At 37.0% G+C, this 24,185-nt stretch overlaps 1 protein-coding gene across 3 annotated transcripts; it reads right to left on the bottom strand.

Annotated features, from left to right (window-relative positions):
• Positions 1-329: 329 nt before the first annotated feature.
• Positions 330-23,965, bottom strand: LOC114290714 (alpha-N-acetylglucosaminidase). 3 transcript variants are annotated; one of them, XM_082922537.1, is made up of 19 exons: positions 23,462-23,965; positions 21,929-22,005; positions 17,011-17,222; positions 16,767-16,888; positions 16,296-16,384; positions 15,401-15,495; positions 8,320-8,401; positions 7,893-7,999; positions 7,721-7,751; positions 7,055-7,172; positions 6,661-6,708; positions 5,029-5,137; positions 4,187-4,290; positions 3,715-3,813; positions 3,433-3,543; positions 2,757-3,004; positions 1,910-2,147; positions 1,748-1,826; positions 330-867 (listed from the first exon to the last, which is right to left on the bottom strand). In XM_082922537.1, exons 1-19 carry the CDS (start codon positions 23,693-23,695, stop codon positions 611-613), a joined length of 2,460 nt encoding a protein of 819 aa, XP_082778663.1. In that variant the 5' UTR covers positions 23,696-23,965; the 3' UTR covers positions 330-610. The 3 variants fall into 3 exon arrangements, with proteins under 3 accessions (XP_082778663.1, XP_082778664.1, XP_082778665.1); XM_082922538.1 differs by having other exon boundaries at positions 16,296-16,381; positions 23,462-23,962; XM_082922539.1 differs by lacking the exon at positions 6,661-6,708 and having other exon boundaries at positions 23,462-23,890.
• Between the last annotated feature and the right edge of the window lie 220 nt (positions 23,966-24,185).

Genomic DNA, 24,185 nt, shown 5'->3' with positions numbered 1-24,185 from the left:
GTAGTTTCAACTTGTGCTTTCAGTTTTGTTACTATGTGGTCCTGTTATACACCGTCAACATTTTAAATGAAAAAAAAAAAAATCACGTGTAAAACTTAGAGGACCAAAGTAAAATTTAAAAGAAATTATAGAAACCATCAGTGTAGTTCAAAATTACAACCATAATAGAGAGATCATATTGTAACAAAATAAAAAGTTTATGGTTCAAATTACGAGGACTAGAGTGAAACTTCACTTGAACAAAAATAACCAATGGTGTAATTTACCCTCTTATATATTTTAGGTTCAATGAAGAGGATGAACAAAGCTAGATTATGACAGTAATTCTCTTCTCAAAAGCAACTGCACAAGCATATATGCTAGCATGATTTCATTCATACAAAACCAATAGATTCTAAAAATTTGAGGCACATGTGAATTTTTTTAGTGGATAAGCACAAACAAAACTGAAACTGTAGGAGAGAGAAAACAAGAGATATTATCAGCGAAGCAAGGATAGAACACAATTACATGAAATTTTTTTATTTTTTATTTTAATATAACTTGCCTCTTTACTAGAGACTCATTTGATCGCATATCAACCACTTCTTATGCACAAAGTTGGTGCCATTTAGTGGTCGTAAGTGTCTGGATCCTTCAAGTATTTGTTGTAAAGCAACTTGGATGTGTCGAAAGCATCTCCATTGCTTTGCACCGGATACAAATTCGTGCTGCTTTGCCAATCATTTGTAAGCTTAATCCATTCCTTCCTCCAATCTTTCATGCGAAAATTGTCACCCTTCTCCAAACTCTCTGTCAGAAATTTGAAATATATGGCTGCTCTGGGGCCATAGTAATCTCGTAGAAGCCCACTCCAGTACTTGTTTCCTAGAAGAGGAGAAACAATGTATCAATGTGCATCATATGAACATTTTCCTAATGATAAAAACAACTTAATTAAGTCTGGTAAAAACAAGAAAAGCCAACTTCTGTTAAAAAACCTCAAAAAGTTTCCTAATGATAAAAACTTAGTTAATTTGAAAGTTGTTTCTTCACTTTTTATTTTTTTGTCTTTAATGAACTTATTTTATTTTTTTATTTTGAGCCTACTTTATTTTATTTTCTACTTTCTAAGTTTATCTAGTCTAGACGACCCTAAAAAAATTTAGAACTTTGAAAAGAGTTTGGTAAAGACAAAAAAAGCCAATTTCTGTTAAAAAAACCTCAAAAAGTTTCCTAATGATAAAAACAACTTAGTTAATTTGAAAGTTATTACTTCGCTTTTTATTTTTTTGTCTTTAGTGAACTTTTTTTTTTTAATTTTGAGCCTATTTTATTTTATTTTTTACTTCCTAGGTTCATTTAATCTAGATAACCTTAAAAAAATTTAAAACTTTGAAAAGAGTCTGGTAAAGACAAAATAAGACAATTTCTATTAAAAAATCTCAAAAAGTAGACACCCCCCCCCCCCGGCCCTTTTTGTCTTCATTACACTTTTTTTGAATTTTATACATTTTTTAAAAAAAAAAAAATTAGGAGCATCTAGTATAGGCCACCCTAAAAAGTTTAAAAAAAAAAAAAAAAGATTCGATATTTAAAAAAGTTCATAAAAATTGAAAAAAGAGCCAGCGTAAGGAAGTTTTGGATGGAATATTTGCTCAGCACGTATAGCAATCCTCTATGAACACACTATAAGTTGAACTGCAGAGGATTGCTGATGGAAAACTAATAAGAGAACTAAAGGCTTAAGAGTTAAGACAATCCATACCATAGTCACGAAGCAGACTTGCCTCCTCCTCTGTGTTGTCAAACCACATAGTTATTTGAGTTCTTGCATTCCACTCATACTGTAGATTTGCATCACCATCAATTAAGTTATCCAACAGATCGAATAAAATTTACCTAGTTATTTAGTGGAAGAGCTCCTCACCTGCTTTTTCTGCTCTCTGTCTTGAGCAAGTTGCTTTGCGCTCTCTAGCCAAGGTCCTAGAAGAAATCCATTATGACAAGCTAAAAGTGTGTCCATATCTTCCACGAGCCCTAGAAACTTTTGGCTGTAGTGAGCAACTCCGTGTACATCGTCTAATTGATAAGCTTCTATAACCTGTATGAACAACTGGTTTGCATATTTCGCCAAAGCTTGTCTTGTTAGGTCGACAAGGTCATACCTGATAATACACAATAAAACAACGCATGAGGATACCTATGAATTTTACAATGGAAAAGGGCATATGGAGACCAACTAAAAAAGAGACATGACAGATGTGACTAGTAGTGATTGAAGATTCACATAAAAATGGCAATGAAACAAAGGAGCTGCCAACGGCCTCGTTTGATAGCACCTAAAAAGGTTAAGTAATAGTGTTTGGATGCAATTTTAAATTTAACTTATTTAAATTTTTCATCTTATTTGACCAAAAAAAGTGAGATTTTTTTAAGTTACAGTTTGTAGTTTTTTTTTTTTCTTTTTCCCCCAGCTTATGTAAAACACTTAAATACATACTGGACAAAGAGCCCCACTTCTCTTTTCGTAATTATAATTTTTTGAGGGTATTTTAGATATTTGCACAACAAAAAGCTATATCACAGCTTCTTTAACCAAACGGATTCAATTTTTTCACAAATTATCAAGCCACACCAAATATATTTACAACTTATTTTAAGTCTTTTAAGCTAATAATAAAAAATTCTATAACCATAAAAACTAGCTTATAAGTGATACCAAACGGACCCAAAGCATATATTAGGTGATTTGAAAAGCATGAAAGAAAGCTAACCTGTAAGTGTTACTTCCTGATAGTTCATCCCCACTTTTGATGAAAAGTTCTAAAGCATGTAATACTTCTGAAGTTGAATACCACAGATGAGGATGATCATAGGAATCATCAGCTGTTTCTTTTAGGAAAGCTCCCCTGGATATCAGTTTTCTATTATGGTGATATCTTTTTCGTATGGACGCTTGTGATGAAGAAATGATGTAGGGATCAACGTCTGGGAATGCCACAATTACGTCCCTGTTTTTATCCTGTTTCAATATCACAAGATAAAATCTCTTGTTCAATGTCCCTGTTTGAGATTTTAATGATTTAGAGTATCTACATAGTCTTTCATTAGTAAGACCCAAAATACTAGCAAACTATTATGCAGTATAGCTTCAACATAAATTACGCATATTGAGAATCATCCAATATTTGAGACACCCTGTTTGAGAGTTTATTAAGCAATCCAAGTTCACCGACTTACCAGAAAATTGAGGTGGGATTAGAACATTTATATCCAATTAAAAAAAAAAAATTAAACTATTCTATTTAGGCTTGTTTGCAAGAAAATTGGTTCCTGGTAATTGTGTTAAAATAACTTACAATTTTAACAATAATTTTTAGGAGTTACTAAGAAGAAAGCCATGATTACTTCATGGTAGAAAATAAAAAATTTATTAAGTTGGTTACTTACATAGGCACCATCTGTGCAATTGTAAACTGTGTGATATAGTATATCCCAGGCATCTTGCATTGATGAAACATATTTCCCGTAACGTCGTCTTGAATAAATATCAATCCACATCTGAAAGAAAAATACTAGTGCATTGAATGGTATAGTTGGCATAAAAAATGTTTGCAACAGATAAATCTGTCAGATATACTATCAATTGCCTTGTGATTTTCCAATATCTAAAAATGGAAAATATCGACAAAAATATGCAACAATTTGGGGCATAATGAAACAAAGCATTACCTTCACATCGATTTTATTATGTTGAAATGCTATTTCAGCCATAAGATCATAAACAACTGGATTTTGTTCAGTACCCTCCATCGACATTCCAACACCAACCTTAGATATGTAAAAAGGCAGGGTGAGATTGAGATACATGAATAAAGTGAAATTTAAAAATTTAAACAGAAAGGCAAAAAGCATTGTGGAGTAAAATAATTATGTTTCATAGGCATGCAATTTGTAAATATGCATGTGGTGTTACTGTGGCCCGCACACATGCACGTATGTGTGAGAGTGTGAGTGTGTGTGTGTGTGTGTGTGTGTGAGAGAGAGAGAGAGAGAGAGAGAGAGAGAGATTAGCAAATTTCATGCTTCATCAAAGTGTTTTGAGCGAGGAAGGATGACCAAGGAGATCAATTCAAGGCCCATGATTATAAATTACATATTGAAGGCAGTTCTATTCTTGTACATTAACTATAAATAGACTTGCCATTGTTGAGTTTTCACTCATTCGGGCGTCAATAGGTCCTGATCCTACAGCATCTAAGACGCCATACATCTCAATGTTCCCAGCAAAATTGTGCAGCATACACCTGTAAGCAGTACACCATCAAAATCAGAAATGAAATAGTGGGGAAAACATGAGAGAGAGAGAGAGAGAGAGGAAAGTTCTTTGCAGTTGCAGAACTAAGCTTTCTTATATTTCACACATTAATTGATATATATTACGTACAAGCAGAAGCCAATAACTAGCTACAATCTGTGAACATAGAAAGTGTCGAACATAAACAAGGTTTCGGGCACAGAAACCAAGGAAAAGATATATATGTGTATGTGTTTATGTGGAGAAAAATATAGAGTTGTCTGCAATAGTCCTGCCATTTGAACACCTGCAAGAGTTAAAATGGCAAGTGGGTTCTGCAGTGTAAAACATGAAGAACATTTTCAAGAATTATGAGCAACTGGGCTGCTGGTTCAAACTTAAAATGCTGGCAAATACCCAATTTCAAACTAGCCAACCAATCCCAAACAATTTTCATCCCCAAGCAGCAAGGAAACCTAAATATAAGACACTTAAAGGCATTGTGACTTCACAATTAATTTGAAGTAATAACTGACTTCAAAATAATTTACTAGAATAATTTGAAGTAAATGACTTCAAAATGAAGGTAGGTTTATAGCAAGTGTTAGAAGTTTATAACTGACATTAGTCATGTCAACCAACGTGATGTTAAAACAAATAAATGACACTACAAAAAATTTCCTGTTATGTCTTTAACTTATCACTGAGAACGAGGGGGGAAAAAAAAAGAAAAGAAACAGTCACTTTCCAGATGTAAGGAACACCATAAAACTGCGCTGAAGTAGGCCATATAGGTTTCACTTCTGCAAAGAGATCAAGGACAACCATTCTTCCAACAGGAACAGAATGTAGAAGTGCCTGAAATGTAACACGCCATTGCAACCGGATAAACAGCATAATTCACAAATAGTTAAAAAAAACAAAGAAACTGGAAAGCAGCAGCATGAAACACTTAAAATGGATTGAAAATACATAAATTTACCGCAAACCAATCTCTAGAATGTAGATTGGTATAAACCAGAAACCGCCTCGTACAGCAGTAAGTGAATACAAACAATGATGTGAGACAGGCTTGTGTGTGTATAACACACAAAAAGTTTCTGAAGATAACATTATATGCTACGAGTCCTGTGTCTGTTCAAATCTAAATGGAAAATCCTCAATGTGTAGTAACTTATCTGAAAAAAAATCCTCAACATGTAGTAGACCTTTGAACAATCCAAGGTCAAGAGGGATGTTCTTTCATATATCCACCAAAGCAAAATATGAGGGGATTCTTTAAGCTAAAAAGTATAGACATGGGCACGGACACGGAACACAGATACAACACAAAATGAACAATGCCTGCCAACATGTCAATTTAAAAAAAAAAAATAAAACTAAAATTAAATCAGGACACAAACACAACAAGGACTTGACAACGCATAAAAGCACACTTTTCATGTCTCGTGAAAATGATAAATATTTCTCCATTTTCTACATCATACAAATATTTATATGTTGTTGTATTGGACTAGTAAAAATCAATTTCCACATTCTACACATTAAAAAATAAGTATGAACAAAAAGCTCCTAGTATCTATTTTAAAAAGCTTTATTCCTAAACAAATAGGAAGCTTTGGGATTTAGAATTTCTAAAATTAAAATGTCTAGGAAGAGGGAGTAATAGGTATAAATCCACATTGTTTTTAGACACGTTTGGATGTGTCTGACAAGTGTCGGGGAGTGTCCCACAGGTATCGTTGGGTGGAATTTTGATTTTGTTAATTTATGACTCGAAGTTAATCTTTAAGGTTGACCCATGAGATCTCTTGAGGCATGTGTCTCCAAAATACCACCCCGTGCCTTGCTAAACAGCCCAGTAAATGACACTAATAATGAGATTTTGGATTTTTTTAGTTGACTAGTTTGTGGCTGATGGACATTTTCCATGAGAAAAAAACACATTTACCTTATATGTATTTCTCTTCGAGTAATACTAGGGATCATGAAGAAAATATCATAAAGATGATCATGAAAGATTTTCCACTCTTGGATTACAAATACAATAAAACACCATACACTAATCAAATGATGAAAATATTTCATGAAGCATTTCATTATATTTTTTTTTATGATCCCTAGTATTATTCTTTTTCTTCTCTTTCTCCAGAAAGTCAAATAATGGGGATGAAAAGGGGCTCTACGTTTCATCAGACATATCAGGTGCATGAGTATTAAACAAATTACACACATTAGGTGCATGGTTTGTGCTTCAAATTTTGAAAACTTTGAACACCATACTCAAACAAGTAAATGAATCAAAAATCTAAATGATTTCCCGATTCACATGAATAGGTTAAACAACTGAAAGAACAAATATAAAAAGAACACGAAATGACCTTCATCTGTGGAGGCCTCCAGAATGGATCATATGAGAAAAGCCATCCCTACAGGACAAAACTAGATTAATTATAATGTCATATCAATAGGAGAAGCTATAGTAATTAAAAACAACCACTAGTTTATAATAATAATAAAGAAGAAGAAGAAGAAGAAGACGAAGAAGAAGGAGAAGAAGAAGAGAAGAGATCAGACTGGAACAGTGCAAAGGAGATCCAACTTTTTTTTTTCTTTGGGGCAAGCAATTTAAGTTCCAATTTATTACAACTATTGCTATGATTCTAGTAGTATAATATTATTATTATTGTTTGTTTGCAGGGCATAAGTTTCAATAATTAGACTATACACATGGCAGTAAATTGCCTGACAACTATTCAAAATTTATCCATTGACCTGCATTAGCCAAACTGCGTTGTTATCGCCGCTTTGCATTCCCCTAAAAATTGCAGCACCTAAAGAAGAAATGTACTCTGGGTCATCATCAGGTGGAGTGTTTTCGTCAAAAGTATCACTGCAAAAGATTCAGTAAACATTTAGTATAATGAAATATGATTTATAAAAAAGTAAATAATTTTTATAAGGAATAACATGATGATAAGGTGCTTATGCTTTAACAAATGCATCACAAAAGGGTGCCTGTGCCAGCATGTGACTATATAAAGTAATGTAATGCCTTCAACTCAATAGAGAACATGTTAGGGAGAAATTTGTAAAGATTTTACAGTGTTGCCGAAGGGATCCTAGGAGTGATTCCTAGAATTTTCTTCTTGGTAATTTTCTGCCTTTTAGTCTTTAACATGGCCAAAACCATATATGTTCTCAACTCCTAAAGAAACACAGTGATGGTTTAAAACATACCGATGCCTCTTCTGAGCTTAAGGGGAAGTCAAATGTGATAGAAACACTGACTTTTCAAAAAGACAAATGAGCGTTGCTTAACCAATAATTTTATTTGGCCAACATGACCTCTTTGGAAGAAAGAATTGCATGAAAAAGATATGGCATATAATTAAGGGGTTGAAAAATGATTACAGGGTCAATAAGTGAAGAACATCTTACCAGTTGTAAATGTGGCTAGTCCTTCCATATTCTGATAAGAGGTAATTCCAACAGCAAAAAAGTCAATAGTCACAACTACTGTGAGTGTTAAAGCATAAAAGGACAGCACAACCACCCAAGAAATTTTATAACAAACTTAGAGGAAGGCAAGGACAAACTTGGCTGAACTCACCTTTCAATTGCTGTTGAACAAATGCTTTCCCAATTTCAACAAATAAAGGATCAGTTGCATCAAGAAGATAAGTGCAGCACCATCTATAATCACCGCCAACAGTAAACCTAAAGCAGTATGAGTATTTTATTAAAAATGAGAGTTCGTTATGAGTCATCAAACTATAAAAAAACATAAAGAAGATAAGTGAAGAAGTGCTAGTTTCTTCTATCTTTTTTCTGCCCCAGAATAGAAGAAGGAACCATCTGACTGGAATAAGTAGTTAGAAACTTGATAAACAAATTTTCACAAACATGTCTAAGAAAGTAAACCATTACTCTTTTGGTTTTTGTTTTTTTCTCAGTAAGTTAAACAATTGCTTATTTAAAACTCAAACCATCATAACATTTGATGTAACTACATGTGTCAAACTTATGGAAATACTAACCAATTTCCTAAACGTGTTATTCGTGCAGATGGAAATTTACTTTTCAATGCTGCAGGAACATTTCCAGAGAAAGCTGGAAGAACTGGAACACACAAAATGACAACATTAAGAACTAGAACACACAAAATGATGGTCTATCTGTATATATGTGGAAATGAAAAAATATTGTAATTTTTCACACACGAATAAACTTTTCTAGTTTTCAAGCCATGGTTTTCTAACAAACAATCTATGTTCTGTAGTAAAAAGTGATAAGTTTACTTGACTTTTGCAGCTTTGTGCACAAAATTAAATACTTCAGACCATCTGAGTTGCCCGAGAAGCTAAAGTTGATGGGATGTATATCAAGTTCTTGGACCCTCCATAGCATGAACAAAATGGAGTGTACATGGTTGAACAGAATGGGGAAATAAATACATGAAGAGATCTCAGCCAAAGATTCCTCAAATAAAAGCAATGATACTGCAACATAGATAGCTTAGGCAGTGTCGGATCCAATTGACAAAGCCAAGTTGAGTTGTTATTTTGCATGACCATATTACAGTGTTTTAGGATACATTAGTGTGTGACAATTTTCACCATTGAGTGTTTAGCATGTTATGCTAAAGTCAAGTCAGACTCAAAAGATCAACCGTGTTACTTAGTTTTGCAAGGGGCTGTGAATGAATAAAATGTCAAAACTTCTATTTGTGTATTTGTAATTGGAGCTAAAAATATGACTTGGAACATCTTAGGTTATATATTTGAGAAGTCGTAATTTTAAGTCACTCCTAAGATTTTCAGATTTGTTCTCCGATGAGAGAATTGACTTTTTATTTAATTGGAATTTCGTTGTTTTGATATTTCCATTGAATTCAAATGGTGAGTATTTCGTTATTTACATGCATTATCTTAACTAAAAGGTAAAATGAGGACATTTACTTAAAAGATGTGGAGTGTAAAGCTTGAGTACAAGTGCAACCAAGTGAGAAGCAAAAGCTGAGTTGTACATAGGCAATATGCTTGGAGAGATATTTTGAAGAGGCACTACTCTGCAGAGATGATTAATGATTAGTCCATGAGCTTGCTTTATATCATTATTTCTTGAATAGAGATCAGTTTGATAGATTTCTAGGCTTTGGTGGATCAACGTTTAGTTCGGGGTGGATTCCAGAGGTGTCATGGGCTCGATCCTCAAGAGATTATGGATTCAATCAATACAATAGGCACACCTGAAGTTTGTTGATTCGACACCCCAGTCACATGAATTTGGCTAGGGTTGGGCTGTAAGTTGCAACTTGTATTTTGATTCTTGATTATAGAGGATTGGTTGGCTGGACTAAGGTCCTGTGGTTTCCCATTTGGGTTTCCATGTAAAAATCATGTCTTGTGTGATTGCTTGCATCTTTACCTACATAATAATTAATTTGTCTTAATTAATTAATCAACCACAACGCACCCTCTAATTGGTACTATGAAAATCCAAGGTTCGGAATTGGTAAACAATAAATTTTCAGAAACTAGGTAAAAAAAAAAAAACGCTTGCCCTAAAAGTTTACATCATTAGGGATTTAGCCAAACAATATCAAGCTCTCACAGCCTCCATCCCATGCAATCTCCTCTCGCACATGGGGAGATATAAAAACACACAAATAGAATAAAATGTGTTAAAACCTATCACCTACTTCACCCACTTAAACCTACTCCACTAAACCTAACCCACTACACCACTACCACCTCACCTACTCCACTAAACCTAACCCACTACACCACTACCACCTCCACTTCACCTACTCCTTACCTACTACACACTCACCCTCTTCTATATATAGGAATCATGAATCATTGTAATAAATAGATAACATTATATCAATCAATAATACAATTCTCTATTTCTATTTATACATTAAATTTCTACATGGTATCAGAGCCATAAGATTTAGACCCGTATTTTGTTTTCTCACAGGCGGGCAGCCGGCCGGCAACCTTGCCTTCGCTGCCCGCTGGAATTTTGTACACGTACCTTCACTTTCCTGCATCTTCCAACTTTCTTACAACTGTTGTCCCATAGATGGGCTTCATATCTACCAGTCCATCTATGCCTTGTGACACCTCTATACTGTGAAGTCCTCTGTCCAAATGTATCAATGGACTTCCTATGGCATGTACACTAGCCTATTCGTTTTCTGCGGACAGCAAGCCCATCTCCTGGTTGGCCATGTTCTTCCTCTCAGATCTCTCCCTGAAGGTGCTGTTGTTTGGGTACTATTCCAAGACTTTGGTTGGCCACCAGTGCTGCCAAATTGAGATCTCTTTGTCATTGTAAAGCTTTCTGATTCCTCCATCAAAGCCATCGACTTCATTGCCTACTTCTCTGTGGTGCTTCCTATTTCTTGCCACTGTCCTCCATCGTGACCCCAGGGTGTACTGTTTGAACTCCAGCATTACCGTGTCACTATTGTGACATTGGCAATGGGTTCTGCTCCCTTCGCATGGTTCAACGTGACCAACAACTCCATACCACCAACCATAAGGGAACTCATGGTTTCTTCTCCACTGAATCTCGATATGATCTCCTGGGTTTAAATCATCTAAACAATCAGAGACATGAAGAACATGTGCAGGAATATCGACAGCTGGTACTTCACGACTCACTGCCCCTTCAAGAATCACTGCTGCTAAAGCAATTGCCCCACATGGGCTTGTCCCCTTCTTTTCATTTCTTTATTTATTTATTTATTTATTTTTTTTCTTTTACTCACCCATGTGACCCACGATGTCCCAACCTATACTTTTTCTTTTCATTACACTCTGGTTCCCCACTTTCTTTATTATATATATATATATCTCTTTTTATTATATTATATTAAAAAAAAAAAAAAAAAAAAATATCATCATCTCTCCTCCGTTTGATTTCCAACTCTATTATTTTTATTTCTTTTCTCCACACCACTTTCCTTATTTCCCCCATCTTTCATTTTTTATTTCAAATATATTTTTATTATTTCTTTCTTTATTTTTCTTTCACATTATTTTTTATCTTTTTCAAATTCTATTCATACCATATAGCTTTGCACACCAAACCATAATTTATTCATCTCAGGGATTAACTCCGATCACAATTTTACACACACAAAAAAAAAAAAAAAAAAAAAAAAAAAAAAAAAAAAAAAACAGCAACAACAACAACAACAACAAAAACAAAAACCTCATCCACAGGCGGGATTTTTCTTCTCTACTCTGCTGCAGGTCTCTTCTTCTTGCTTTTCTCTTGGGTGTCCCTTACCGGCGCTGCCTCCATACTTCCCACTCCACTGGGCACGATCACTACTCCCTGCTCCTCCACTGCAGCATATGGCGGCCCTCCAAATCGGAACATAACGGTGGCTTTCCGCTTCAGCTCCTTATTTTCCGCCTTTAGCACACTTATCTCTGCTCGCGCATCCTTATACATGCGCTGGAGCAGAGCCAGTTGGGCGTTTAACTGCTGCACCTCATTTGTCCTACTCTGCAGCCGGTGCGACAGGTTTGTGACCGCCGTCATGGTCTCCACACATGACTTCAAAGTATACTGATTGGCCTCAATATCAGTTTGCACCGCCATTTTTTGCTCCACCGACCGCATCGGAAAGTTCAACGGAGCAAAACCAGAGGCGCTTGGTTGAGGTTCACTGGCCACCGCACCAGTTATCTCTCTTGTTGACTCGTTGAGGTCGGGAAAGAGTGAGCAGACCACGGGACGAAGAGGCCATATTCTGGGTAGCTGGACGGGAAGAAGAGGCCATGTTTTTGGGTTGCAGAGTGTTTCAGCGACGCAGCGATTTCCGACTGGTACTTTCAGAGAAGGATTGGTTACAGAGTGTTACAAAGTTTCTCTCTCCGAAAACGCAGAGTTTTTCAGAGAAGGGTTGGATCCAGAGTATTTTCAGAGTGTTTCAGTCTGACAATGTTCAGAGGTTTCAGCCTGGTTTGGTTTCCACAGCCTCCGCATTGGTTTATATCGACACTGACGACGCGGCCGACACGCCACTCTGTCGCTCACGTGCCTCGCCGCGTCTCCGGCTCACCTTTTGATGGCTCGACGCTTTCTGTCGGGCACGCCTTTTGATGAAGTGGGCGCGCCTTTTGAGGGCGCGACTTTTGAGGGCTCACTATATATATCCATATATATATATATTTGGGCAGCCTATATACACCATCATACAGTGTATTTTTTAAGGGTCCGACAAGACTCTGTAAACTGTCCCGACATTGATTCCGGTTAGCTCCTTCAAGGGTCCGACAAGACTCTGTAAACTGTCCCGACATTGATTTCGGTTAGTTTCTACAAGGGTCCAGCAAGACTCCGTAAACTGTCACAACAACTATCACAACATTGTCTGCTACAACGGTCCGACATGACCCCATAAACTGTCTTCTACATCGGTCTGACACAACCATCCAGTGTCCTCTACAACGTTATGACACCACCATACAGTGTCTTCACCATCGGTCTGACACGACTATACAGTGTCTCCTATCCTCTTTTATTTTTATGTCTTTTCTTGTTTTGTTACTCTCTCCAAACTCAAGTTGGCTAGTTCCTATCCCCCTTGAGTTTGCGGGGGGCTGTTAAAACCTATCACCTACTTCACCCACTTAAACCTACTCCACTAAACCTAACCCACTACACCACTACCACCTCACCTACTCCACTAAACCTAACCCACTACACCACTACCACCTCCACTTCACCTACTCCTTACCTACTACACACTCACCCTCTTCTATATATAGGAATCATGAATCATTGTAATAAATAGATAACATTATATCAATCAATAATACAATTCTCTATTTCTATTTATACATTAAATTTCTACAAAATGCATATAAGTGAAAAAGGGAACAAACATGTAAAAGTACTAGGTTACCCAACCAGTTGACCCAAATGCTTAAGCCATTAAGGAATGGAATAAACAACGTATATCAAGCTCATACACCCTCCCTCCTCAGATGCGACCCCCTCTTAAACTTGGAGTACAAATGACATCAGAAATTGGAATTTTTTTTTTCTTCTTCCTTTCTATGAATTGAAGACCAATTAGATGTACAAAAAAACATATTGGAATGAGATCTTGTTGATGTTTCTTCTCTTCTCCTAAGAATAATAAACAATCTAAATAAATATCAAAGATTGCACCTGAGATTACCACTAGTAAATGCAATATTACCACTTTCTTTAGAAATACATAACCAAACCAAACCAAACCAAGCCTTAAGTCCCATCAAATGGGGTCGACTACATGAATCCTTCTTCTCCACGCGGCCCTATCAAAGGCCATTTCATTAGTCAAATTAAGTAGATTCATATCTCTATTTATAACGCTAGTCAACGTTAATCTAGGCCTACCCCGTCCCCTAACACTTCCATCTACCGTTACAGCATCGCATCTCTTCACTACTGCCTCTGTTGGTCTCCATTGAATATGACCAAACCATCTCAAACAATTCTCTCTGAACTTATCTTCTATCGGTGCTACTCCTACCCATTCCCGAATACACTCATTCATAATCCTGTCTTGTCTAGTCTTACCACACATCCACCTTAGCATCCTCATCTTAGCCACACTCATCTTATCTACATATTGTTTCTTGGTTGCCCAATACTCCGTCCCATACAACATAGCCGGTCTAATAGCCGTTCTATAAAACTTACCTTTTAGTCTAGTGGGTATTCGTTTATCGCACAATACCCCAGACGCACTTCTCCACTTATACCATCCCGCCTTAATCCTATAGGCCACATCTGCATCAACCTCTCCCGCTGTTGTGATAATCGACCCTAAATAACGAAAATGTTCACTCTTAGGCAGTTCTTGGTTCTCAATCTTCACTTCTCCTCTGCTTTCATTGTTACTGTTACTAAATTTACACTCCATGTACTCTGTCTTAATTCTGCTTATCCGAAATCCTTTAGATTCAAGAGCTTTTCTCCAAATCTCCAACTTTGTGTTAACTCCTTCTCTAGTCTCATCCACTAACACAATATCGTCTGCAAAAAGCATACACCATGGCACGTCATCTTGAATATTTATCGTTAACTCGTCCATAACTAAAGCAAAAAAATAAGGACTTAAAGTACATCCTTGGTCTAACCCTACAGTGATAGAAAATTCATTTGTTTCTCCAGCTGGCGATCTAATAGTGGTCACCACCCCTTCATACATGTCCCTAATCACGTCAATGTAGCCTTTTGTCACCCCTTTCTTCTCTAACGCCCACCATATTATATCTCGAGGCACTCTGTCATATTCTTTCTCAAGGTCGATAAATACCATATGAATGTCTCTATTCTTTTCTTTATACTTTTCTATTACTCTCCTCAAAAGATAGATCGCTTCCATTGTTGACCTACCAGGCATAAACCCAAATTGATTCTCTGACACCTCTGTTATGTCTCGCAATCGCCGTTCCATCACCCTCTCCCACACTTTCATTATATGACACATTAGCTTAATTCCTCTATAATTGTTACAGTTCTGGACATCACCTTTATTCTTATAGATTGGCACTAAAATACTCTTCCTCCACTCATCTGGCATGTTCCTAGTCAACAAAATTTTGCTAAACAACCTAGTCAACCAAGCAACTCCCTTTTTACCCAAACACTTCCAAGTTTCAATAGGGATATCATCAGGTCCTAAAGCCTTATTTGATTTCATCTTCTTAAGTGCAATCTCCACTTCAAAGTTCCTAATCCGGCGATAAAACCTATAGTCTTGGTTTATCGTATTACTGATTATTTCTTCCCCTATTGTCGTATTCCATGTTCCTCATTTAACAGTTTCTCAAAATAATTCTTCCATCTTTCCTTAATCTCATCATCCTTCACCAATACCTTAGAATCCTCACTCTTGATGCACTTTACTTTCTTTAGAAATACATAGTTTAGAAAAAGTTCCCCATAATGGGACATGCCAATACGATAATGAAACAATGCCTGACTATATTGTTGACTTCAACAAGTTTTCAAAATATTATGCCTTCCCAATATGGTGTAGTCTTGAATTGAAAAAGTAACCGGAATAGAATGGAAAGGAGTACAAACAACAAATGGTACCTGGAGTCATCCCAAATTCATACATTCTGGCAAGAATTTTCTTCTGTAAAGTTAGTTGTTGATCTAACCAACTTTGAGGTAGAGGTCCGCCCCATCTACATTTGAAATATTGTACTTGTATGTAAAAGACTAAAAGAGAACAAAACAAAGAAAAGAAAATCAACTGGAAAAAGAGACAGTCAGCCAATATATGCAATCCTATAATTCATGGTGGACATTTGACTTGGTTTGGAGTGCAAAGAAGCAACCTTTGGGAGACTGACCTCTGATGTCCAGGTTTTACTGAATTATCACAACTCCTTATATATAAATTGAAGGTGAAATAAGTTTATACTTTCAAATGTGTACTTCCCTCTAAAGCGCCAATTGACCTGTTTTCCTCACTTAAAGAAAGTGTCTACTTCCGGAATTACTTCGACATTGTTTCAGAAAATAGATGAAAGAATCAACTTTAATACGATTGCCATGGATATGATTTTAGGCAATACATTTGGATTTAAGAAAGGGTCATGATTACCATGTTCAGCACAGAGAAACAAGGTTTCCAACACCTCAAGATGTAGATTCCTGTTTACATAGGACTCAAATAGTGAACCGTGATTCAGCTATGAATATACAGATAATAAAGACATTTATCCCTGAGTTGTTCTTCTTCAAATTGTTCAGACCTACCCCTAAATCTCCCGTGTTACAGAATCCCTTCTTGCAGGAACTAAAGAGAACTGCTTGGAAGTTGTGTCAATGAATTGCTAGAATCAGAATTGACTCAAAATATTGGTATGTAAAATTATTGAACATAAGCTACAAATGTGGATAAATAAGTCAAAAAGAAACTTTATCAAGTCTGACATTCACGCAATCTTACTAAACATTAAACCAGGGAATATAAGCTCACCCATGAAGATTTCCCATCCGTGACCATGCAAGAAAAGCAGGCCCTCCAAAAAAATCATTCAAATCTGAACTGCTAATATTGAAAGTCTGCTAAAGGATAAAAAACACTTCATTATGACAACAGAAAGCTTTAGACACCAAGTTAAACAAGAAAGACAAAATTTTGCAGCAGATGAATCTTCAGTTTCTATTAAAATAATATATATATATATATAATGAACAAATAGACAAATCAGGATATATACATCAAATCCTAGATCAAATTTATGCAAAACCTCAATGAAACACATTAACGCTACATGACAACTTACTATTCCTCACACATGTTATAATATTATTGATCAAACAATAATATTATATGGAAATTTCCATGTTATTATTGATCAAACAATGTATATCAGATTGATGATAGTATGATGTCTGCCTCAAGGTATAAAAAAAAAATGTGGAATACCAAGAGAAAAAACTATACCTGAAAGACTTTTTGCCAAATAGCCTCTTGCCCAGTGAAAGCTAGAGGCAAATTGATACCTTGGAGAGCCATCCAGTCAATCTCCTTTTCCCATCTTTCCCAGTCCCACCAGGTGAATGTATCTTCGGAAAGCATATGACCAAACAAAAAAGAGAAAATTTATCAGAATATAACCTCAAGTTTTGAACCCATATCCACTGGAAATGGTTTTCAGTAGAAACTAAAATTGGAAATTGAAGCTCACAGCTAGATGTAACAGCATTCTGGTAGTAATTCCAAGGAATAGGCCTCTGAACTAAAACTTCATCGCCTTGAACATGAGGAAGAGAGCCTGATTTAGGTACTGAAGATAGTTGTGCCCCACCAGTTTTATCCCATGATATATGAGCCCCACACCAATGCTTTAAGTACCAGTGCAGACCAGCTGAAAGCTCTACTCCAGTGACCCCACTAATTCTAGTTAAAATTATAACAAAAAGGTATATGTGTGAGTTAATGCAATACTCAGTGGATTAAAGTTCAGTGATATTATACTATGATCTTATAGTTAGTCGCCTTCATGTGCAGTATATTGTACCAACATGTTAAAATCCACCTACTCTCCACCTACTTCACCCACTTAAACCTACTCCACTAAACCTAACCCACTACACCACTACCACCTCCACTTCACCTACTCCTTACCTACTACACACTCACCCTCTTCTATATATAGGAATCATGAATCATTGTAATAGACATTAATAACATTACATCAATCAATAATAATACATACAATTTATTCTCTCTCTTTTTTTCTATACATTATTTTTTACATGGTATCAGAGCGATAAGATTTAAGCCTGTATTTCTTTCTCACCGGCGGGCAGCCGGCCGACACCTTTGCCTTTGCTGCCCGCTGGAATTTTCTACACATACCTTCCACTCCCCACAGCCGTAACTCTGCAAGAAGAGAAACTTCGCTCCATCATTTTCTTCCACGAATCTTCTTCGTGGCTTTCGAGCTCGTCTCTCACTATCTCGTGCAATCGATCTTTGCACTTCATCGCCACATGTGAGCAACCGTGGCCGTCGTAAACGCCGAAAAAGTGCAAATCCGCCGGATTCTGACTACTCCGGCGGCAAAGCAAGGGGTGAATGGCCACAGCGTCTTCCATATCTCTCCTCCTTCCACGCACAGAAGTCATGCCTAACTTAGGGCATTTCTGAGCCACCTCAGGCTCGTTTGTCACATTTGAAGTCGGAGATGCACACTGTTTCGCAGACTTCGTCTCTGATTCACCGTTCTCCACCAAACGACCTTCACTAATCACGCAATTCTCAACTGCTTTTCCGCACTCAGACAGCTTCGAATCTGCCACCAAAACATCCAATTTCTGACGTTTTCTACCGTGCTCTTCCAGATTCTTCTCAGCTTGGTGATAGATTTTTCATAATGGTTGCTACCGCCGCTACTTCTGCATTTTTTCCAGTTGCATCTCCTCCACCCGATTCTGGTGCCAAGACATCCAGCAAGCTTGGAGGACCTCCAGCAAATGTGGATGCACGAGGGATTAAATCAAAATCTGCTGCCACTGGGGGTTTGCAGGTTAAGGCCAATGCACAAGCCCCTTCCAAGGTAAACAGTACCAAAGTTGGTGTAATGGAGGGGCTCAAGAGTGAGGATGATTCGCCATCACTTCACCAAAGGACTTTTATCAACCAACTGTTCACCCACGTTGGGCAGTGTTACAGCTGCAAATTTGTCTTCTTATCACGTGAGGTGATGATGAGATTTGTGAATTATTTGAAGTGGTTTGAGCTGGAATGCATATCTTCAGAAAAGGAATGTGCCGGTAAACCTAAGATAAACTATGTTAATATGTTACAGTGTGTCTCTCTCTCACTTTACTTTTTCCACCACCCACAACACATTATCATCGTCATTCCCTAACCCACATGGACTTGTTCCCATCGTTTCATACAACTCATCATTCATCCCACTAGAATATATAGAATATATATATATATATTAAAAAAAAAAAAAAAATACAAATTTGCACACCAAACCTTCCCTTATTTTATTCATGTTGGGGCTCACCCCGATCACCATTTTACACCAAAAAAAAAAAAAAAAAAAAAAACAAAACAACAACAACCACAAGATTTGTTTTCTTTTCTGCAGACGGCCACCAACCGATCTCACTTTTTCGCCTATTCCGCCGGTCTTTTCTTCTTGCCTCCGTCCTGGGCGGCCCTTGACGGTGTTGCCTCCGTGTTTCCCACTCCACTGGGCACGATCACTCCACCCTGCTCCTCCACTACAGCATATGGCGGACCTCCAAATCGGAACATAACGGTGGCCTTCCGCTTCAGCTCCTTATTTTCCGCCTTTAGCACACTTATCTCTGCTCGCGCATCCTTATACATGCGTTGGAGCAGAGCCAGTTGGGCGTTTAACTGCTGCACCTCATTTGTCCTACTCTGCAGCCGGTGCGACAAGTTTGTGACCGCAGTCATAGTTTCAACACAGGACTTCAATGTATACTGATTAGCTTCAATATCCGTTTGCACTGCCATTTTTTGCTCCACCGACCGCATCGGAAAGTTCAACGGAGCAAAACCAGAGGTGTTTGGTTGAGGTTCACAGGCCACCGCACCAGTTATCTCTCTTGTTGACTCGTTGAGGTCGGGAAAGAGAGTGAGCAGACCACGGGAAGAAGAGGCCATATTCTGGGTAGCTGAACGGGAAGAAGAGGCCATGTTTTTTGGGTTGCTGAGTGTTTCAGCGAAATAGCAATTTCAGACTGATAATGTTCGGAAGGGGAGTGTTTCAAGATTTGCAGCTCTTAGAGGCAATCTCTCAGAAAAACGAATATCTCTCTCAGAAAATGAAGAGTTTTTCAGAAGTTTTTTCCCAGGTTTTTTTGTCTTCGCTTCTGCCTCAAGCACAACCTCCGCATTGGTTTATATCGACACTGATGACGCGGCCGACACGCCACTCTGTCGCTCACGTGCCTCGCCGCGTCTCCGGCTCACCTTTTGATGGCTCGACACTTTCTGTCGGGCACGACTTTTGATGAAGTGGGCGCGCCTTTTGAGGGCGCAACTTTTGATGGCACGTCTTTTTATGGATTGGGCACGCATTTTGATGGCACGTCTTTTTATGGATTGGGCACGCCTTTTGATGGCACGCCTTTTGAAAGATTGGGCACACCTTTTGAGGGTGCGACTTTTTAGGGGTCCGACAAGACTCTGTAAACTGTCCCGACATTGATTCCGGTTAGCTCCTTCATGGGTCCGACAAGACTCTGTAAACTGTCCCGACATTGATTCCGGTTAGCTCCTTCATGGGTCCGACAAGACTCTATAAACTGTCCCGACATTACTTCCGGTTAGTTCCTTTATGGGTCCGACAAGACTCTGTAAACTGTCCCGACATTAATTTCGGTTAGTTCCTTTATGGGTCCGACAAGACTCTGTAAACTGTCCCGACATTGATTCCGGTTAGTTTCTACAAGGGTCCAGCAAGACTCTGTAAACTGTCACAACAACTGTCACAACATTGTCTGCTACAACGGTCCGACATGACCCCATAAACTGTCTTCTACATCGGTCTGACACCGCCATCCAGTGTCCTCTACACCGTTATGACACCACCATACAGTGTCCTCTACAACGTTATAACACCCCCATACAGTGTCCTCTACAACGTTATGACACCACCATCCAGTGTCTTCACCAATGGTCTGACACGACCATACAGTGTCTCCTATCCTCTTTTATTTTTATGTATTTTCTTGTTTTGTTACTCTCTCCAAACTCAAGTTGGTTAGTTCCTATCCCCCTTGAGTTTGCGGGGGGCTGTTAAAATCCACCTACTCTCCACCTACTTCACCCACTTAAACCTACTCCACTAAACCTAACCCACTACACCACTACCACCTCCACTTCACCTACTCCTTACCTATTACACACTCACCCTCTTCTATATATAGGAATCATGAATCATTGTAATAGACATTAATAACATTACATCAATCAATAATAATACATACAATTTATTCTCTCTCTTTTTTTCTATACATTATTTCTTACACAACAGAAACACATATTAAGGCAAATAAATCTAATAAGTGTAGTCAATTAGGGTTCAATCAGGGTTTCAAGCCAGCCACAACTAGCTCACTAATGTTACCAGTTAATACTCAATAAACCAAAACTAATGAGTCTTCTACTTCACCAAGCGAAACATGTCAAATAACCAGGTTCAATTCTATATTAATAACTCAACCGTTTAAACTGATGATATCTCTGGAATTGTAAAGGTCCTTAATTGAACTACTAGTTCGTCTTGGGGTAGAAAAGTTTGACAAAGTTGTGCATTATTTTCCTACATAAACTACTTCCCCTTATAGACACAGGATTGACGTGATATATACGATTAGGTAGCAATTTATAACAAAAAAGGACAAAATAATTACCCATTGTTTCTCACGAACGTATTTAAATTTTATGCAAGCAACCAAATATTTGCAAATGGTTGAAAGTTGCTTAAGTGGCCTCTCACCATCTCTCTCATGATTTTGCTACAAATGAATTTAAAATCAAGATGAAATCACATTTATTTTAAGACAGACGTTTGACAAATAAACAGATACATTCATAACAAGCACATAAATTCATGAATTGAACATTTTATGATTGATCAAAATAATTGAAGATTCTTTAGTTTTATCAACTGTCTAATCCTCAACTAACCTTCAGACATATTATCTAGACTAGACGGAGAATCCTCCCTATTTTCACAGCAGGTCAAAATCATTGAAATGCACAAACCACCAACTTCATGTGAAACATATAATTCTCCCAAAGCATTAAATGAAAACAGCGGGCAGTATTCAAAACTTTAAAAGGCACATCATATTAACGGATAGCAATAAATTCTCAATCCTCAAGTAATAACAGATCCAGTATCTTCATAGTGGGCATGAAATACTCAGGGCATCCTAGAAGTAAGTGATGGTGACCTGTGAGTTAAATTCTAGACTCGAGGAATTAGATAATCCACAAAACAATTATTATACTTAAAATCACCATTGGCATTTATGTAAGTTACCGTATTTTATTGATGAATTATGCAAAGAACATCAATACATAATGAATTAAGAAGCTCAACATACAAAATCTCTGGAGCGCCGTGTTCACCAACTGAAGGATGATTGTTTATAATAAAGCACAATTCTCCACCACAACGCTCCTATGGGGAAAAAAAATGAAAGTATAAGAGCTTCACCCGTGATAAGAAATTTGTTGAAATCATAAGATTCATAGCCACAAAAAGACAGAATCAACAAAGGGCAAATTATATTAAACCTCCTCAAGCTATCGACCATTTACACTTTACTCCCCTAATGTTTTAAACCCAGCAATTACCCCCCTCAAACTATTTGAACTTGAAGGATTTGTTTGGGATGTTCTACAAAAGTGCGCTTTTTAACTTATTGGCTTATATGGGTTGGGTTTGGGTTTGGGTTGGGTTTGATGTGATGTGTTAGAGAGGTGATGTGATTTAAATAAAATGATGTGACTTAAATAGGATAGTGACTTTTTATATTATTTAGTAGATGCCAAACTTGACCTAAATCCTTCTGTTAGACATCTGTTAAATATTTAGATGAAAAATTGTCGAGTGCTATGCACATAATGATTATATTAAATTTTTACAACAAAATAAAATAGGATAATTTAGTTATAAAATTTAATATAATCATCATGTGCACAACACTTTCATCCAAATATCAAACAGAAGGACTTAATGTTCAAATTCAAATAGTTTGAGGGGGTAATTGTTGGGTTGAAAACATTAGGGGGGTAAAGTGTAAATGATCGATAGTTTGAGAGGACTTAATATACTTTGCCCATCAACAAATTATAATTATGATTTCTATTTCAACCTTTCCAAATTTTTCACACCCAGTAAAAGAAAGAAATTCTTTCATTCACACCAAAAAAACAAACAATTGCAATATCATCTACCCAAAATCATTATTGCCTACGGCATAGTTGTTAGAATCGTACGATTCACGATTCAATTCATACAATTCGATACGAGTTTTAACAAAAACGATTTGAATTGTGCTGTTGAACCCGAAATAAAGTGAATCGTACAATTCAATTTACAATTCATTACGATTTACATGATTCACCACGATTCAGTACTATTTTTATTTTTGTTTACATAATGTATGAAACCACGTCGTTTTTCGCCAAGCTATGAAGATAAATAGAAGAGATTAATTAGTTATATTGATATACGTGATTTTATATATATACATAATATATATAATTTAGTGATATTGATAATTTACTTTATTTTAAAAATTGTAGGTATTTTTGTAGGCATATAACTATATAGAATAATATATTATATCAAATAAAATGAATCTTACACTTCACGATTCACTATTTTAGCAAAAGGATTCACAATTTAATTGGCCATTTGACAACAATGGCCTACAGAATCAAAGCTCTAGCAAAATTTATGAACTTCGAAATCAATGTCCCAATTTCGGTTTTGCTACATTTCTAGTTCACTTCAATAGAGATAAATCAAAAACAGCCATCCGAATCTCAATGCTCAAGCAATCAGAATACGCAGATTACGCTCAATACACAAAAGAGGTGTCGATTCAGATACAAAACATTGAAGATACCTTAGATACGATCCGAAACTCGAAGCTCGATGAGTGTGAAGGAATGAGGCGATTGAGGACGCCGCGAGCGGCGGATAGTTGGACTGAAGGAAGAGCTCTCTCTTGGTCCTGAATTTCGAGGAGGCGTGAGATGTACTTGACTCCGATCGTCGATGATTGAGTCACTGATAAAATACAGAAGCTGAGGAGGACAATGAAGAAGGTGACTGAATTGACGGGAAATGTAGAAGCCATGGATGATGAAGAAAAAGAAGAGATGGTTTTTGGTTCGGAGGAAACCCTAGGTGGGTGAAGAGGTTTAAAGGAGAGAAGACCATTGTAGAGAGAGAGAGAGAGAGAGAGAGAGAGATTCTGTTTGGAAGAGTACGAGACAAATTGCAGGCCGGCCAAGAGTAGTGAGAGAGAGTGAGTGAGAGCGGATGACGATGTTTTGATGGTTTGAGCTCGCTATGGTTTTCCAATTTAAAATTTCCAACCGCTAGTGGTGGTTGGTTTGGTTGTACCTCGCGGAAGAAGCATGAGCGTTCGATTATAATCAACAATGAGAGCCCTAATTTTTAAATTCTAAAATTTTTTTTTTAATGACGTGGTAAAAGGAAAAAAATAAAAATATAAGCACACATATCATATTTTATGTGAATCTACTTGTTGCCATATTATTAAAGTTATTTTTGAGAGTCTAAAATTAGAACTATCAATTTTTATTCAATTATAATTCAAAAAA

The sequence above is a fragment of the Camellia sinensis genome, chromosome 4, assembly GCF_055761805.1.
Source record: "Camellia sinensis isolate YWXY chromosome 4, ASM5576180v1, whole genome shotgun sequence".
In the NCBI taxonomy this organism is placed as follows: domain Eukaryota; kingdom Viridiplantae; phylum Streptophyta; class Magnoliopsida; order Ericales; family Theaceae; genus Camellia; species Camellia sinensis.
This window is presented reverse-complemented; position numbering and strand designations above follow the sequence as displayed.